This window comes from Myotis daubentonii, chromosome 15 (assembly GCF_963259705.1).
Source record: "Myotis daubentonii chromosome 15, mMyoDau2.1, whole genome shotgun sequence".
NCBI classification, from domain to species: Eukaryota; Metazoa; Chordata; class Mammalia; order Chiroptera; family Vespertilionidae; genus Myotis; species Myotis daubentonii.
Window position 1 is genome coordinate 6922129 of NC_081854.1, and position 15651 is coordinate 6937779.

Sequence of the window (15651 nt, forward strand, 5' to 3'; positions counted from 1 at the left end):
CTAAGCACCTAGTCAGTACCTGGTACACAGAAGCCACTCAATACATTCCTTTAAAATATTTTTTATTGATTTTAGAGAGGAAAGGAGAGAGAGAGAGAGAGAGAGAGAGAGAGAGAGAGAGAGAGAGAGAGAGAACCATCAAGGATGAGAGAGAAACATTGATTGGCTGCCTCCTGCACACCCTGCACTAGGTATCAAGCCTGCAACCTGGGCATGTGACCTGACCAGAATTGAACCGTGACCTCCTGGTTCATAGGTCGACACTCAACCACTGAGCGACACCAGCTGGGCAATACACTGTTGAAATAAAAAAAATAACAATAACATAAATCGGTCAATGCTGTCAGAGAAAAAGGTACAGTGTGCCCTGAGGAGGGGCCAAGGTCTCTTCTGTTTTTTAAAAAATGTATTGTTATTGATTTCAGAGAGGAAGGAAGAAGGAGAGACTGATAGAAACATCAATGATGGGGATCATTAATTGGCTGCCACCTGCACACCCCCTAATGGGGATCAAGCCTGCAACCTGGGCATGTGCCCTAACCAGGAATCAAACCGTGACCTTCTGGTTCATAGGTCAATGCTCAACTACTGAGCAACACTGGCCAGGCAATATATATATTGGCCAGGAATATATATCCTATATAATAAAGAGCTAATATGCAAATGGTCATCGAGTTGTCACGCTGTCACACCGCCACGGCTCAAACAACACTGGGGAGAGAGGAAGGGGGACCAGCCAGGCACAAATGAGCTCCTGAGAGAGGAATGGGGACCGGCTAGGCTGTGGCCTGGGAGAGGGACAAGTCGTCCGCCCCATGCTCCCGGGTGCCAGTGGCTGTGTCTGCACCTGTGGCCTGGGGGAGGGACAAGCCACACACCCGTGGTCCCAGGTGCCAGCGCCTGCACCTACAGCCCAGGAAAGGGACAAGCTGCCCGTCCTGAGGCCCCGGGCCCCAGCACCTGCGGCTGCGGCCCAGGTGAAGCTACCCGCCCATGGTCCCCTGCAGCTGCGGCCGGCCCGGGCAAAGCTGGCACAGGTCCTGAGTGCCTGCAGCCATCCAGAGGAAGGGAAGTCCAGGTCCTGGGTGCCTGCGACCGGCTGGAGGAGGGCATCCTGGGTCATGGGTACAGGGCAAGGCAGAGGTGGTTAGGGGCAATCAGACCAGCAGGGGAGCAGTTAGGGGCTATCAGGCAGGCAGGCAGGTGAGCAGTTAGGAGTCAGCAGTCCTGGATTGCGAGAGGCAGTTGGACATCCCCCGAGGGGTCCTGGATTGCAGATGGTGCAGGCCAGGCTGAGGGACCACCCCCCCACCCCCAAGCACGAATTTCATGCACTGGGCCTCTAATACACACACACACACACACACACACACACACACACACACACACACACATGGTTGATTTCAGAGAGGAAGGAACAGGGAGAGATAGAAATATCAATGATGAGAATCATTGATCAGCTGCTTCCTGCACGCCCCCTACTGGGCATGGAGCCCACAACCTGGGTGTGTGCCCTGACCAGGAATTGAACCATGACCTCCTGGTTCCTAGGTTGATGCTCAACCACTGAGCCACGCTGGCCAGGTGGCAAGGTCTCTCCTTAAAGGAGTCAGGGATGTCTTCTCAGAGGAGGAGGCATTGCATGGGTTGCTGTTTTCTTTAATCCTCACTCTAGGATAAATTTTTCTTGACTTTAGAGAGAGGGGAAGGGAGAGAAACATTGATGTGAGAGAGAAACATCAATTAGTTGCCTCCTCTAAACGCCCTGACCTGGGATTGAACTCAAAACCCAACCATGTGTCCATACTGGGAATTGAACAGGAAACCTTTTGGTGTATGGGATGAAGCGCCAACCAACGGAGCCACCCAGCTAGGGCTGCATGGGGTTTTAAAGGATAAGGAGGAGTTCACCAGTTCTGGAAGGAAATGTATTTCTATAACTTATTGTGTGACATTGACGGCTCTACCTTAATTCCCATCCCCACTTCCTGTGAAATTGAGATGCAAAAGACTTTTGTGAGAAGTAAATGAGATAGTATACATCAGCGGTTCTCAACCTGTGGGTCGCGACCCCTTTGGCGGTCGAAAGACCCTTTCACAGGGGTCGCCTAAGACCATCCTGCATATCAGATATTTACATGACGATTCATCACAGTAGCAACATGACAGTGATGAAGTAGCAACGAAAATAATTGTATGGTTGGGTCACAACATGAGGAACTGTATTGAAAGGGCCAGAAGGTTGAGAACCACTGGTATACATGCAGTGCTTACCTAACGGCCAGGTACAGAGCACACAGTCCATAAAGGCAGCTGTCAAGATGCTCTTAAAGCAGTTAGTATGACTCTTAGCACGTAGTGGGTATTCAGTCCTTGGTCTCCAGACGTGCTCATCTGGAGAGGGAGCTAAGACAACTGCAGTCCTGGGAGCAAGCAGTGCAGGGCTCTGTAGGAGACGGACAGACACAGGTGTGTAATACTCACAATGTGCCAGACACTATCCTCACAAGTGTGAATCAACCCCCCTACGACCTCGGCGAAGAGAGGGCCAGGGACCTGCTCAAGTTCACACACCCAGTGATTGTCAGCATTGAGGTTCAGATCCAGGTTGTCCAGGTCCAGAATTCACGCTCCAGACTGCTACGTCCTCGTGAGGACATGCAAAGGGAGCCCAGACCAGTTTGTCAATCAGGCTCGTGGCAGGTGGAAGAGGTGGTGAGTGCTCAGGGGAGGAAAAGAGGGACTCAGCCAGGAGAAATCACAGAAGACTCCCTGTAGGAGGTGGTATTTAGGTTGGGTCTTGAAGGATGAGTAGGAGTTCACTAGGAAAAGAAGGATATTGAGAAAGACATTCACTCATTCAATTAACATATCCAGGAATCGAGCCTGAACTGGATGATTCTGGGGAAGCAGTGATTAATCAGACCTGGGCTTGGCCCTTCCTGGGCTGCCCATCAGATGATGAAAGAGAGGAAGAGAGGCAACAAGAATGGGGTGATGGGAAGGACAACAGAGGGGAGGACATGGATGAGAAAACAAAAGACAAGAGAATGTTCTCCGCACTCAGCCAAGATCTGGGGATGATAAGAGAAAGGGAAAAGTGCTGGTTCCAGGCAGGTGGGCCACCGGGGGCCTCCTGGTGTGAGGATGTGAGGAGTAGGTGATGGCAAGTGTGTGTGAATCCCGTTGGGACCGTATTCCTCAAACATATTTGTGGTCTCTGCTTCTTTCAGTCTGAGTCAGAGTCTCTCTCTCTCTCTCTCTCTCTCTCTCTCTCTCTCTCTCTCTCTCTCTCTCTCTCTCTCTCCCTCTCTCTCTCTGGATCTTCCTGTGTCTCTATCTCCCTCTCCCTTTGATTTCTTTTTCTTTCCCCACCTCAGCCACATCCGTCTTCTTCTTGCCTCTGAGTCCTGCTGCTTCTCCCGCCTACAGCCTGATTTCTGTGCAGGGTCCTGTTCATTGGTCATTCAAGACTCCAGAGCCCGCCTTAGGGATCTTCCTCCTCACCCTCGTCCTCCCTCAGGCCACTGACTGTCCTGCATGTAGATCCGGTACCTGGAGGTCATGGGGAACGAGGGCTCCCCCTCTTTGGAGACGCCCAGGAGGGTTCTATGTCCTCGGCCCCCTTCCCCATGTCGTCAAGCCCTGGCCCAGCAGGCAGTCAGCTCTTTCTAACAGGGGATCCCCCTGGATGGCTCCCTCTCCAGGCATCCAGGCCAGGCCCCAGGGCTTCCTCCTCCCCCAGTGACATTTCCCAACCCCAATTAATCACAGGGTGGCCCCAGGGAGGAGGAAGGAGATGGCATGGCGAACCATAAAGAAGCAGGGACACCAGAGCCAGATGCCAGGACCCAGGCGCCCAGAGGTCATGCAGCTGGGATTTGTCTGTGCTCTGCTTTCTCTCCTGGCAGGTGAGGCTCCTGCCATCCTCCCTGTCTATCCCGCGGACCCTCTAGGGCCCCAGCAGCCCCTCCACGTTGCCCTTCATGCCCCCAGCCTTCAGCTCCTGCCCTCCAGGCGTCTCTGCCTCTTCCCCCAGCCCTCCCACCTTGCTCTTCACTGACCCCCCCTCTGCCTCCCACCTGCTCACAGGGAACAGCTGGGCAGACACCAGAGCCATTGGGGCTCAGGAATGCCACCCCAACTCGCAGCCCTGGCAGGCAGGCCTCTTCTTCCGCACGCACCTATTCTGCGGGGCGACCCTCATCAGTGACCGCTGGCTGCTCACAGCTGCCCACTGCTACAAGCCGTGAGTGACCGCTCTGGGGAGGAGGCGATGTGTGAGGAAAGCGTGAGGTGGACAAAGGCTCTGGAAGCGGAGGGAGGGAGCTGTGGGCCAGAAGGGATGAGCCTCTATTTCTCTTCTCAGAAGTTCAACTCAAAATTACAAATTTGTCAACTTTTCCTAATTCTAGAGTTTTTAATCATCTGGTTCCAATAGTCTATGATTGGAAATTTACACCCTTAGAATCCTCAACTCTGACCCAGGGTGATCCAGAACTGTAGACTCCTAAAATCTTGGATCGACGAGATTCTACAGGAGCCTCAGAGAATTCTAGAATCTTAGAAGTCCAGAGCAGCGCTGGCAATGAAATATAACACCAGCCATTTAAATCTAACATTTCTAGTAGACATGTTGCAAAAGAAAAACAAGAAGATTTCATTTTAATAATGGATTTAACTGTAAATATTACTTTGACATGTAATCAATGTTTAAATATCTACAAATGTCATTTATTCTTGTGTGTGTATGTGTGTGTGTGTGTGTAAGCCTTTGAAACCGGACATGGATTTTACATGTCTGACACATCTCAATCGGAACTAGTTGTACTGGACAGAGCAATATTAAAATCTTAGATTCAGAGTCTTCTGTCTGGATTAATCAAATATAGACACTCATAGTCCTAGAATACTGTGATATGTAACGTTCAGAATCTTGAACCAAGAAAATTCTAGAAGGTTCTCTTCATAAACATCTAGAATTTGTTGGATTTAATATGGCAGAATGCTATGATTCCAGATTCTTAAAATCCCCACACTTTTCATTCAGAGAATTCTAGGGTCTCCAACTATTTGAACCCTAGATTTTCAAATTTCCAGTCAAAGCTTCGTAGAATTCTGGAATGATAACAATCTTGTGCGATTGCTTCAAAATATTAGAATTTTAGGCTTGTTATGTCCTAGATTTAATTCTGATAATTTTTTAAAAAATATATATTTTATTGATTTTTCACAGAGAGGAAGAGAGAGGGATATAGAGTTAGAAACATCGATGAGAGAGAAACATCGATGAGCTGCCTCCTGCACACCTCCCACTGGGGATGTGCCCGCAACCCAGGTACATGCCCTTGACCGGAATCGAACCTGGGACCTTTCAGTCCGCAGGCCGACGCTCCATCCACTGAGCCAAACCAGTCAGGGTGATTCTGATAATTTTTAAAACCTAGAATATTTGATCTAGAGAAATCTAGAGCAGTGCAATTTGGGATTCATGACATTCTAGAACATTAGCCTCATAGAAATCTAGAATTTGTGGGTTCCTAGGATGTTAGAATCCTAGAGTTTTAGATTCTGAGCATTCTAATGGAATCAGGTAGCATCTACCTGAGGCCGCAATCCTGTTTGCCTGTCTCTGGAACGGAGCTGTCCACTCTGTTCTGATGCTCTTCAGGAATGAAGCACAGGTATTGTTTACAGGAGGCTGTGTGGGAATGTCCCATCATGCATTGCTCCATGATGGGGCGTCTTGCACCTCAAGGTCTGCACACCAGGCTAGATTTCAGCTCCAAACACAGAGAAGGAGAAGCAAAGAGGGGTGGGGGTGGGAGGGATGAAGGGGCAAGTATGAGTGTGAGTGGGGAAAGGGCTAGTTGCAGAGGCAACACAGTGACAGAGAGACACAGAGATAGAAATAACCTCACGCTCCTCGAACCCAGTGTTCTCCGGGATCGGCCTGGCCCCTCCTGTGAGAGGTCGGAGGTTGTGCAATGGGATGGATATGTAGACCCCCCCAGAACGTCGCCAGCTGACCAGGCCATGGACCCAGAGCAGAACAAGTGAACGAGGAGCACAGCGAGAAGGCTCGAGGTTACACCTCAGGGGGAAACGCACTGGAGGGTTAGCATAGGGCAGATCTGAAAAGCCCGAGGCCACAGCTGACTCCCGAGTTGGGGATTTTCCATATCCTAGCCACCTCCTGGGAACACACTGGAAGGCACAAACAGCCACTCCTCACAGAAGCCACCAGACCTGCGGGGGCAGGGGTGGGGCTGTTTCTGTGCTGTAGGTGGAGCCCCCACGTGCTTACCTAGTTCCAGGGGACACAGGTCACCAACAAGGCAGCAGGTGGGGCAATGACGAAGGCGGACCCGTTGGCACGGACCTGGGGAAGGGTGTGAGCTTTGGAGGAGAGTTACAAATGCCCAGGCAGACAAAGGGATGGAGTGGGGGATCGGGAGCCCAGAGAGGGTGTGTGCCTGGCTTAAAATCACACAGCACTCTCGGGTCGCACATACGATGGGTGTATGGATACGTAGCGTGTGGAGAGTCACCTAACACCGTGGTGGACACGGATTTTGACCCCTGAGGTCTGTCCCTGCAGGTATCTGTGGGTCCGCCTCGGGGAGCACCACCTCTGGAAATGGGAGGGCCCCGAGCAGCTGTTCCGGGTCACGGACTTCTTCCCCCACCCTGGGTTCAACCAGGACCTTAGAGCCCAAGACCACAATAACGACATCATGCTGATCCGTCTGCCCAGGAAGGCACGCCTGGGACCTGCCGTGCAGCCCCTCAACATCAGCCAGACCTGCGTCTCCCCCGGCACCCAGTGCCTCATCTCAGGCTGGGGGGCCGTGTCCAGCCCCATAGGTACAGCCTTGCCCATGACACACTCCCTTACGTCTCACGCTGAGGGTCTAAATCCCTCCTCCTTCTCTGTCTCTGCCTTTTCATGTCTATCCTCTATCTATTGATCTATCCCTCCACCCGTATATTCCAGCAAATCTAAGATGCTATAAATTATAAGGCGTATCATGATTGCACCTCATATTATTTATTCTCATATTATTGAGAATGGGGGGTTCCATTGATCCTTGTGAGATACCATTTATTGGAACTCACCTCCTGATTTCGGGGTGTTTAAATGTGAAAAAAAATATATGTATCTTAGAATCCAAAAAAGGCCTTCTATTCTCAGAGTCAGAAATCAAAGACCCATTAGCCAAATTTGGCTTCCCACATCTTCCCACATTAGTGCTGGTTTCCCAAGTGTCTTGAAAAATAATGTCTGAATTTGTTGCTGCCAACATCTACAACCTGGGAGATTCTACACACCAGTCAGGGTTCTTACTCACCTTCATTCCCACAAGAGCTACCAATATTGGAGAGAGTGCAGGTGGCCCCCTGCAGGCCAAACCACAACAGCCTCCTGTTTACCCACCAACCCCCTGGATGCACCCGAGTTTGCACCCATGTCTGTCATTTTTGCACATTATATACGTGGACATATGCATATTTATATCCATGTCTACCTCTATATGCGGTAACTCCCTCTATCTCTACCTCGTATCTCTACATCTTTATCTCTGTCAGTATCAATGACCATCTCCCGATCAATGCCTCCGCCCCTTTAACTCACAGCCTTCTCACCAGATATCTCTGGGCACATTTCTATTACTTCATGGCCTCCTCTGAGAATTTCTTTCCTCATAAGAGGTTTCTAGCTCCTGGCATGGTCTCTATATTTTCTATGTAAATTATATATGTGCCTCTTCTTGTCTCTTGCCTCTCTGTGTCTTTTCCCCGCCCCCTCTCTCTCTGCATCTTTCTGTTTCTCTTTCTCCCTTTCTCCTTCTTCATATACATCCATGTCCCTTCTATGCTATGATTCTGTCTCTGTGTCACTGGCTTTGTTTCTATCTTGGAGAATCTTATGCTGTGGTTCCAAGGATCCTTCTTAAGAAATGGAGGGGGAGCCCAGCCGCGTGCTTTAGTGGCTGAGCATCGACCTATGAACCAGAGGGTCACAGTTGGATTCCTGATCAGGGCATATGCCCAGGTTAGGGGCTCAATCCCCAGTAGGGGGCGTCCAGGATGCAGCCAATCAATGATTCTCTCTCATCATTGATGTTTTTATCTCTCTCTTCCTCTCTGAAATCAATAATATATATATAATTTTAGTGGCCCAGTGCATGAAATTCATGCACGGGGGGGGGGGGAGTCCCTCAGCCCAGCCTGCACCCTCTCCAATCTGGGACCCCCCAGGGGATGTCTGACTGCCGGTTCAGGCCCTCTCTCAATCCGGGACCACTGGCTCCTAACTGCTCACCTGCTTGCCTGCCTGATCGCCCCTAACAACTCTGCCTGACAGCCTGCTTGCCCCCAACTGCCTCTCCCACTGGTCTGCTCGCTCCCAACTGTCCTCTCTGCCGGCCTGCCCACCCCCAACTGCCCCTCCCCCCTGCTGGCTTGATCACCCCCAACTACCCTCCCCTCCTGGTCTGATCGCCCCTAACCGCCTCTGCCTCGGCCCTGCCACCATGCCTTTGTCCAGAAGGACATCCGGAAGGTCTCCTGGTCTAATTAGCATATTACCCTATTATTAGCATAGATTTTTAAAAAAGAAATGGACAGGGAGGAATGAGATGAGTAAAGCTACTGATCCTCCTTCCCCAACAGTGGAGTACCCACTCACGCTGCAGTGCGCCAACATCAGCATCCTGGAGCCCAGACGCTGCCGGCTGGCATATCCCGGCCAAATCTCCAAGCGCATGCTCTGTGCCGGCCTGTGGGAGGGGGGCCGCGGCTCCTGCCAGGTGAGATGTACTCTGGGGAGGCGGTGGAGGATGGGGATCCTGCTAGGACACTGAGGCCTGGGAGAGGACGAGCCAACACCAGGATTTCTGGGCCTAAAAGAGGAGGGAACTGGGGTGGGGTGGGGGGTCTGGTTTCTAAGTCCTGGGGAAAGAGGGTGCTAGGGACCCAGAATGCTAGGTCCCAGGGAGGGGTGAAGGCTGTGAGCTTTTCCTCCTGGGTCTGAGGGAGGAGGGCCTGGAGACCTGCATGTCTGGGTGTCAGGGGAGCGGAAACGGGGTGGTCTGTGTGATGTCATACTAGTCATGAGACGGGCCTAACCGTTTCTCTGCTCTTCTCCCGCGCACAGGGCGACTCTGGGGGCCCCCTGGTCTGCCATGGGACTCTGGCTGGTGTGGTGTCTGGGGGCTCCGAGCCCTGCTCCCGACCTCGGCGCCCCGCCGTCTATAGTAGCGTTTGCCACTACGTGCGCTGGATCAGAAAGATGATGGAGGAATACTGAGCCCTCGTGCCTTGGATGACGGAGGGCGGGGCACAGGGTAGCGGGGGTCCAGCCTCCATGGTCTCCACCTGTGCCCTCAGCTGTCCTGGAGAGGAGCCTTCTGGATACTTAGGCTCCGCCCCCTTGGGATGGAGCAGGAAGACAGACACTTGCAGCCTCCTGGTTCCAGCTCTAAGACTTCAGCAAGAACTACCACCTTGTGCAACAGCACCACCTGGTGGCTCAACCCCAGGATGGCAATAGCCCCGCCCCTCGGAACTTTGCCCAATGAGAGGTGCCAGCCGGACTCCAGCCCGTGTGGCCCCGCCTTCTCCTTTGTCAGAGTCCCCGCCCCCGTGACGTCACGGGTGCTACAGCTTCCCCCCCCCCCCCCATTGGCGAGCAGGAAAGGTCTGGTCCCGCCCCTTGCAGCCCTGCTTTGGGCGGGTCCTGGGTTTGAATCCTGCCCTGGACCATCTGGGTGAAGTCGAGGGGAGAGTCTGGGTTTCTTCAGATCCAATGGGTGGTTTTGCAATAAATGCATGGAGCCCTTTCTGCTTTCTGCTTGGGTCGTGGGATGGAGGAAGGGCAAGGGATGGGCGGTGGAGCGCCGGTAGGGAACCGTCACCGCGTGAAAATTTCCCCGGGTCGGTCCTGCCTGAAGTCTGTCCCCATCAGCCCTATTGCAGCAAGCCTCCTGGGTTCTGTCAGGCTGGTCCGGTCGCCCCCAGGGGAAGGGGAAACCAGGTCACGGTGCCTCCCAAACCTGCCTGCCCAGATCCCACCCTCTCAGGGGACAGAGGGCGGGGCCGACCCGCCCTCAGGTGTCCTAACCAAGACTTGCCTATCTTCTGTTGGGGGTTACTGGCAGCAGCCCCCCATTCCCCTTCCCCCCATCCTCCCTCAGTCCCAAAGTCCAGGCCCCAAGTCCTCTCATCCTTGTATGCAGGAGTCCAGACATCCTCCCCCTCCTCATTCAGACCCAGGAGGCTAAGTCCTCAGCCCCCTTCTCTTCTCAGACCTAGACAGACCCCCAGTCCTTTCTGTTTCAGACCCAGGAGTCCCAGCACTGAGCTCCTCTCCCGGGCCTCTGCACCCCGAGAATCCAGCCCCTCCTCCCTGGAGAATTTCCCTTCAGCCCCTCAGCCCCGCAGCCCCCCTCCCTCCAGCCCAGGGTGCTCTGTCAGCTCAGGGCGGGAGGAGGCGGAGCAGGAGGCGGGGAGTCCCAGTTAAAAGGCTCCAGGTCCCTGGACCAGGCAGAGTGAGCTCCTGGGGCCTCTTCCTCTGGGTCAGAATCAGTAGGTGGCCCCGCCCCCTGGCCTCTCAGAGCCTGGCACCTGGACCCGGGCCCCTCCTCCTTCAGGCCTAGGACTTTAACCCCAGATCCCCTCCTCCTTCCAGCCCCGGGAATCTGAGCCCCAGCCTCCTCTACCCCAAGATTCAGGAGGAGCCGGGGATACGAACTCCCTTCTCCCTGGGAACCTAAAAATCCAGACCCGCAGCCCCCTCTCTCCTCAGATTCAGGAATCGGGGGCCCCACCCCCTTCTAAGACCCAGGTTCTGGGTCCCAGCCTTTTCCTCCCACAGGACCCAGAACAGCGCTGGATGCTCTGCTCCCCTGGACCCCCAATCCCAGGAACCTACTAGGATTTCAGGCTCCCCTCTCCTCCTCTCTCAGCCCAGGCTCTCCCTCCCCCAGGCCTCAGCATGGGACGCCCACCGCCTGCTGCCAGGTGCACCTGGATCTTCCTGCTCTTGCTGCTGGAAGCCTGTGCAGGTGAGAAGGGCCAGACGGCACCGGTGGTGAGTGTGCACGCCGTGGTGGCTGTGTGGGTGCCTGTGGTGGGTGAGGGAGGTGTGAGGTGTGTGATCGCATGTGGGGGCTCTGGGGCTGGCTTTGGTGGGGGCGGGCGGAGGCATGGCTCTGGGGACAGCAGGTAGGAGAGTCAGGGGATGCTGGAAGTTTGCATGAGCACACCTAGCTTGGGGGCTGCTTGCCGAGGGCAGAAGACACACATGGGAGTGTAGGAGCATGTGGAAGCATGCTTGGGTGTGTGACTGTGTGATGACTCACGGAGTTCAGCGAGTGTACCTGTGAATGTGTGGTGGCATGTGCCAGCCGGGAGCCCCACACATGAGGGTGTGTGGACACAGGAGGGAGGCAGGCAGAGAACCTGGGGTGTGTCCCTTCGAACCCACAGTGGTTTTCCTGCCCTCCTTCTCCCTCATCCCCCCCCTCTGCTGCCCCAGGGGTGGCGATCCAACCTCTCCCTCCTGCTGCAGGGCACTGCAGGGCACAGGAGAACAAGGTGCTGGGGGGCCAGCCGTGCAAGTCCAACTCGCAGCCTTGGCAGACAGCCTTGTTCCAGGGAAACCAGCTGCTATGCGGGGGTGTCCTCATAGATGACAACTGGGTCCTCACGGCAGCCCATTGTGAAAAACAGTGAGTGGGTGCCTGGGGCAGAGGTGGGCTGGGCCCGGTGAAAGAGGGGGCCGGGTTTTACCTTGCGGAAGAGAGAGCTGGTGCCAGGCCTCTAAGGGAAGAGGTCTGAGAGAAGAGGGAGCAGGGAGCCTGGACGCCTGGGTCCGAGGGGACTGTAATGAGGGGGTTGCATCCCAAACTAATCCCCATCATTACAGGAGGTACACGGTCCGCTTGGGAGATCACAGCCTGCAGAATAAGAGTGGGTCAGGGCAGGAAAGGGCTGTGGCCCAGTCCATCCCACATCCCTGCTTCAGTGGCGACAGTGAGGACCACAACCACGACCTGATGCTCCTTCGACTACGTGAACCAGCATCCACAGGGCCCAGTGTGAAGCCCATCAACCTGACAGATCACTGCCCTCGAGATGGCCAGAAGTGCATCATCTCAGGCTGGGGCACTGTTACCAGCCCCCAAGGTAGATGGCGTGAAGGAGGAGCTGGTTGTCCCAGTGGACCACAAGCCATTGGCAAAACTTTACCCCTGAAAGGAGATGAGGGACTGTGACTGTGGGGTTGCAATTCACAAGTGGTCCATGTTAGGAACTTTGAAGGCCAGAATATGAATGAGTGGTGGGAGAAAGCACGGTAACACATTGGTAAGCAGGGCTCAAAAATATGGATGGATGGATGGATGGATGGATGGATGGATGGATGGATGGATGGATGGATGGATGAATCCCTCTTTTATGGTGGAGAGTAAAGTGCTATGAGATCTTTGTTGTATAGGGTTTTATATCTCATTAATAGACCTGGGATACAAAGGATTTACAGTGGCCCAAGAAAGCAGATTTCTCAGCCCCTTTTCCCTCTTGAACCCAAGAATACTGGCCCAGGCTCTCAGCCTCACTTTCCTCCTTTGAGGAAAACGAACAGATGAACTTTGAAGCTCCATAAAGGCTCATATTATATCTATTTCTTTTCATTGGGCATTCCTGGCACTCAGGGTGCTCAATGTGTATTTGTCGGATGATCATGTGGATGAGTGAAAGAGGGAATAAATGACTCCCTCCCTCCTTCCAAAAGCTGTTGTGAAGATTAAATGAGATGCGAGCATATAGCTCCTGGCTGGAGGAGGTGCCCACGTTTCCCCACTCAAACCTATTGCTCAAAGGCAAATAAGAAAGACAAATTCCACTTACAGTCATTAAAACGCAAACACTTCCTTGTGAGGATCTGACAGGCCCCACATGCTGGACGGGATGAGTCCTGTCCTTATAGAGTTGCATGCCAGGTGGGGGAAAACAGATAATAAACATAGAACATGAAATATGGGAGAGTTGTGGGTTATATAATGAAATTCCCTGGATGGTAAGAGGATAGGGAGTGATAGAGGTGTGGTGTTTTGGTTAAGATGATCGGAGAAGGCTGCGAGGAGGAGGAGGAAGAGGAGGAGGAGGAGGAGGAGGAGGGGGAGGGGGAGGGGGAGGGGGAGGGGGAGGAGGAAGAGACGACAATGGGAAGAAGTAGAATTCAGCTGAGATTGAGAACCTGGTGGCCTGGGGGTGGGAAGACTGGAGTGGGACAGATGTGTCTCAAGAGGGCACCTCCTCCAGTCCCCTGACTCTTAATTTGAAAATGACTCAAGGCAAGAAATAAAAGATAGGATCCAATGGTCCGACACCAGGGTGCCATGGCTCTGTTGAAAGTGGTGAGAAACGATGAGCCATGAGGAATGTGCCAGAAACTACCCCCATCCCCCGTCCCCCCCTCTCCCCCCTCCCCGCAGCTGTGGATGCAGAGAGGAAAGGTTAGATCCAGGCAGGCATGGAGGGCAAGGGTTGCTCTCTCTGGGAACTTACAACCTGTACTCCCTCAGAGAACTTTCCAGATGCCCTCAACTGCGCAGAAGTCAAAATCGTGTCCCAGAAGCGGTGTGAAGATGCCTACCCTGGGAAAGTCACGGAGGCCATGATCTGTGCCGGAGACAGCAGTGGGGCTGACTCATGCCAGGTGAGTGACTTCCTAATCAGCCAATCGAAATCCCTTCTGAATTAGCCAACCTGAAACTCCTTCCCCCGCCCCTGTCCCCCTGGTAGAGGCTGGAGGCACCGCAGTGGGGTGCCCCCAAAGGGTCAGCACTCAGAGAGGTCATTCCCGTCTCTATAAGGTAGGAATAAGATTGAGAGAAGGCCACACTCCCCCTGCAGGTCACACAGCGCAGGGATCAGAAGCGTTGAGTAGTCGCTGTCGTTTTTATGGAAACCCGTCTGCAGGATGAGGTTGAGGTTCAGGGAGGGGAAAGTTAAAGGGGGTGAGAGGATGTTTCCATGAGCGAGAGAGTTGGAGGCTACAGGGCACACAACCTTCCGACGTTTGTGCAGGCTCGACCACCCACCAGCTAGTCGGCCACTTTGATTTGGCACCCGACTCCGTTTCCTAGCACAGCTGCCTGCTCCTGTGATTGGTTTCTTGGGGGAGCCATGCTCTCTTCTCAATTGGCCAGGGAACGGTGCCATGGATTACAGTCCTCCTTCAAAGACGCCCCATCCCCAAGATAACACGTCTTGGGATTTGCCACAGATGTAACTCTCTTTTTCCCATTGGCTGCAACTCCAGTCTTCAGGGCTCTTCCTGGCTTTGTCCCCTGCATGGAAACCCGCCCCCTTTGCCAATGATTGGACCCTGAAAACGATGCTCCACTGCAGTTCTTCCCCATTGGCCGGGAACAGGAACCCTGCTCTTTCTCATGTTTGGTAACTGGATTCAATGATCAGTTCACCAAAAGCCAGGAATGGAAAACACATCAGTTCAGTCCCTAATGTTTTCTCTTTAGATGGGACCCTTCAGAGCACTCTCTTCTCTCATTGGCCGGGGTTTCCCTCACCCATCGAGACAATTTGTCTGGTCCCTTGTATGTGCAAGACCCCACCCCACTCTCTTAACCTCTCGCTCACCCTAGCCTGCTGGGGCTGACCAGCAGATCCTAAGTGACAGATGATTACTCTGACACACGTTTCTGTGAAAGAGAGGGCTAAGGGACTGCCTGGCTAAAGGAACCAGACAGCCCCATTTGCCTGCCTCCTTAGGCTTTTACTGTAGTAACAGCTTGAACTAAACTTGACCTTTAGATCAGTAGTTCTCAACCTTCTGGCCCTATAAATACAGTTCCTCATGTTGTGACCCAATCGTAAAATTATTTTCGTTGCTACTTCATAACTGTAATGTTGCTACTATTATGAATCGTAATGTAAATATCTGATATGCAGGATGGTCTTAGGTGACCCCTGTGAAAGGGTCATTCGACTGCCAAAGGGGTCGCGACCCACAGGTTGAGAACTGCTGCTCTAGATACTATTAGCAGGGTAAGCATCCTTGAGAAAACACCTGCATCTGTAGTGTCTTTAAAACAAGGACGTTTTGAAGTCTAAACATAAAGATTCCAGTAAAACACCCAGGGGCTCAGACTTGTTTGGAAAAGTCAAGGCAAGGTTCCCCTAGGTTTCCGACCTTCCAGAGAATCCTTACAGACTTGCCAACCAAGTCCCGTGCTTCTCTACATCAGCCAGCGGTTGGAACCAGGGGACAATGCTCTTGTCCCCAGTGGCTGGGGGGCCAATCATGCAGCAGAGCTGGTGCTAAATGATGGGTACAGCTGGGTATCTTAGGTGAAACTCTCCCCCTACTCCCCTGCAGGGCGATTCTGGGGGCCCATTGGTGTGTGGTGGCGTTCTCCAAGGGATCACATCCTGGGGATCGGACCCCTGCGGGCAGCCCCAGAGGCCTGGTGTCTACACCAACCTCTGCCGCTACCTCGACTGGATCAAGAAGACCATGGGCAGCAGGAGCTCAGCCTAGGACAAGTTTTGGATCCCCCTCAATAAACCAAAAACCATGGCCTGGCTCTTTGCCTGTCTTGCTTTGGCCCTGCTGGGAGT

At 53.3% G+C, this 15651-nt stretch overlaps 2 protein-coding genes across 6 annotated transcripts; both read left to right on the forward strand.

Moving 5' to 3' along the window:
• The first annotated feature begins 3457 nt into the window (after positions 1-3457).
• On the forward strand, positions 3458-10157 carry KLK9 (kallikrein related peptidase 9). The gene is made up of 5 exons (XM_059665879.1): positions 3458-3911; positions 4093-4249; positions 6602-6867; positions 8677-8813; positions 9161-10157. Exons 1-5 carry the CDS (start codon positions 3800-3802, stop codon positions 9311-9313), a joined length of 825 nt encoding a protein of 274 aa, XP_059521862.1. The 5' UTR covers positions 3458-3799; the 3' UTR covers positions 9314-10157.
• Positions 10158-10516: 359 nt separating this feature from the next.
• On the forward strand, positions 10517-15637 carry KLK8 (kallikrein related peptidase 8). Of its 5 annotated transcripts, none has more exons than XM_059665880.1 (6): positions 10517-10590; positions 10992-11069; positions 11543-11735; positions 11933-12192; positions 13593-13726; positions 15410-15637. In XM_059665880.1, exons 2-6 carry the CDS (start codon positions 11000-11002, stop codon positions 15569-15571), a joined length of 819 nt encoding a protein of 272 aa, XP_059521863.1. In that variant the 5' UTR covers positions 10517-10590; positions 10992-10999; the 3' UTR covers positions 15572-15637. The 5 variants fall into 5 exon arrangements, with proteins under 5 accessions (XP_059521863.1, XP_059521865.1, XP_059521867.1 ...); XM_059665882.1 differs by having other exon boundaries at positions 10520-10590; positions 11576-11735; positions 15410-15636; XM_059665884.1 differs by having other exon boundaries at positions 10562-10580; positions 11576-11735; positions 15410-15636.
• The last annotated feature ends 14 nt before the right edge of the window (positions 15638-15651 follow it).

Excerpts from the sequence above, each read along its gene's own strand:
- KLK9 (XM_059665879.1), top strand. The coding sequence starts at position 3,800 with ATGGCATGGCGAACCATAAAGAAGCAGGGACACCAGAGCCAGATGCCA. Across the intron at positions 3,912-4,092 it reads TCTGCTTTCTCTCCTGGCAG|GGAACAGCTGGGCAGACACC; the intron begins GTGAGGCTCCTG and ends ACCTGCTCACAG. Across the intron at positions 6,868-8,676 it reads GGCCGTGTCCAGCCCCATAG|TGGAGTACCCACTCACGCTG; the intron begins GTACAGCCTTGC and ends CTTCCCCAACAG.
- KLK8 (XM_059665880.1), top strand. The coding sequence starts at position 11,000 with ATGGGACGCCCACCGCCTGCTGCCAGGTGCACCTGGATCTTCCTGCTC. Across the intron at positions 11,070-11,542 it reads GCTGCTGGAAGCCTGTGCAG|GGGTGGCGATCCAACCTCTC; the intron begins GTGAGAAGGGCC and ends CTGCTGCCCCAG. Across the intron at positions 13,727-15,409 it reads GTGGGGCTGACTCATGCCAG|GGCGATTCTGGGGGCCCATT; the intron begins GTGAGTGACTTC and ends ACTCCCCTGCAG.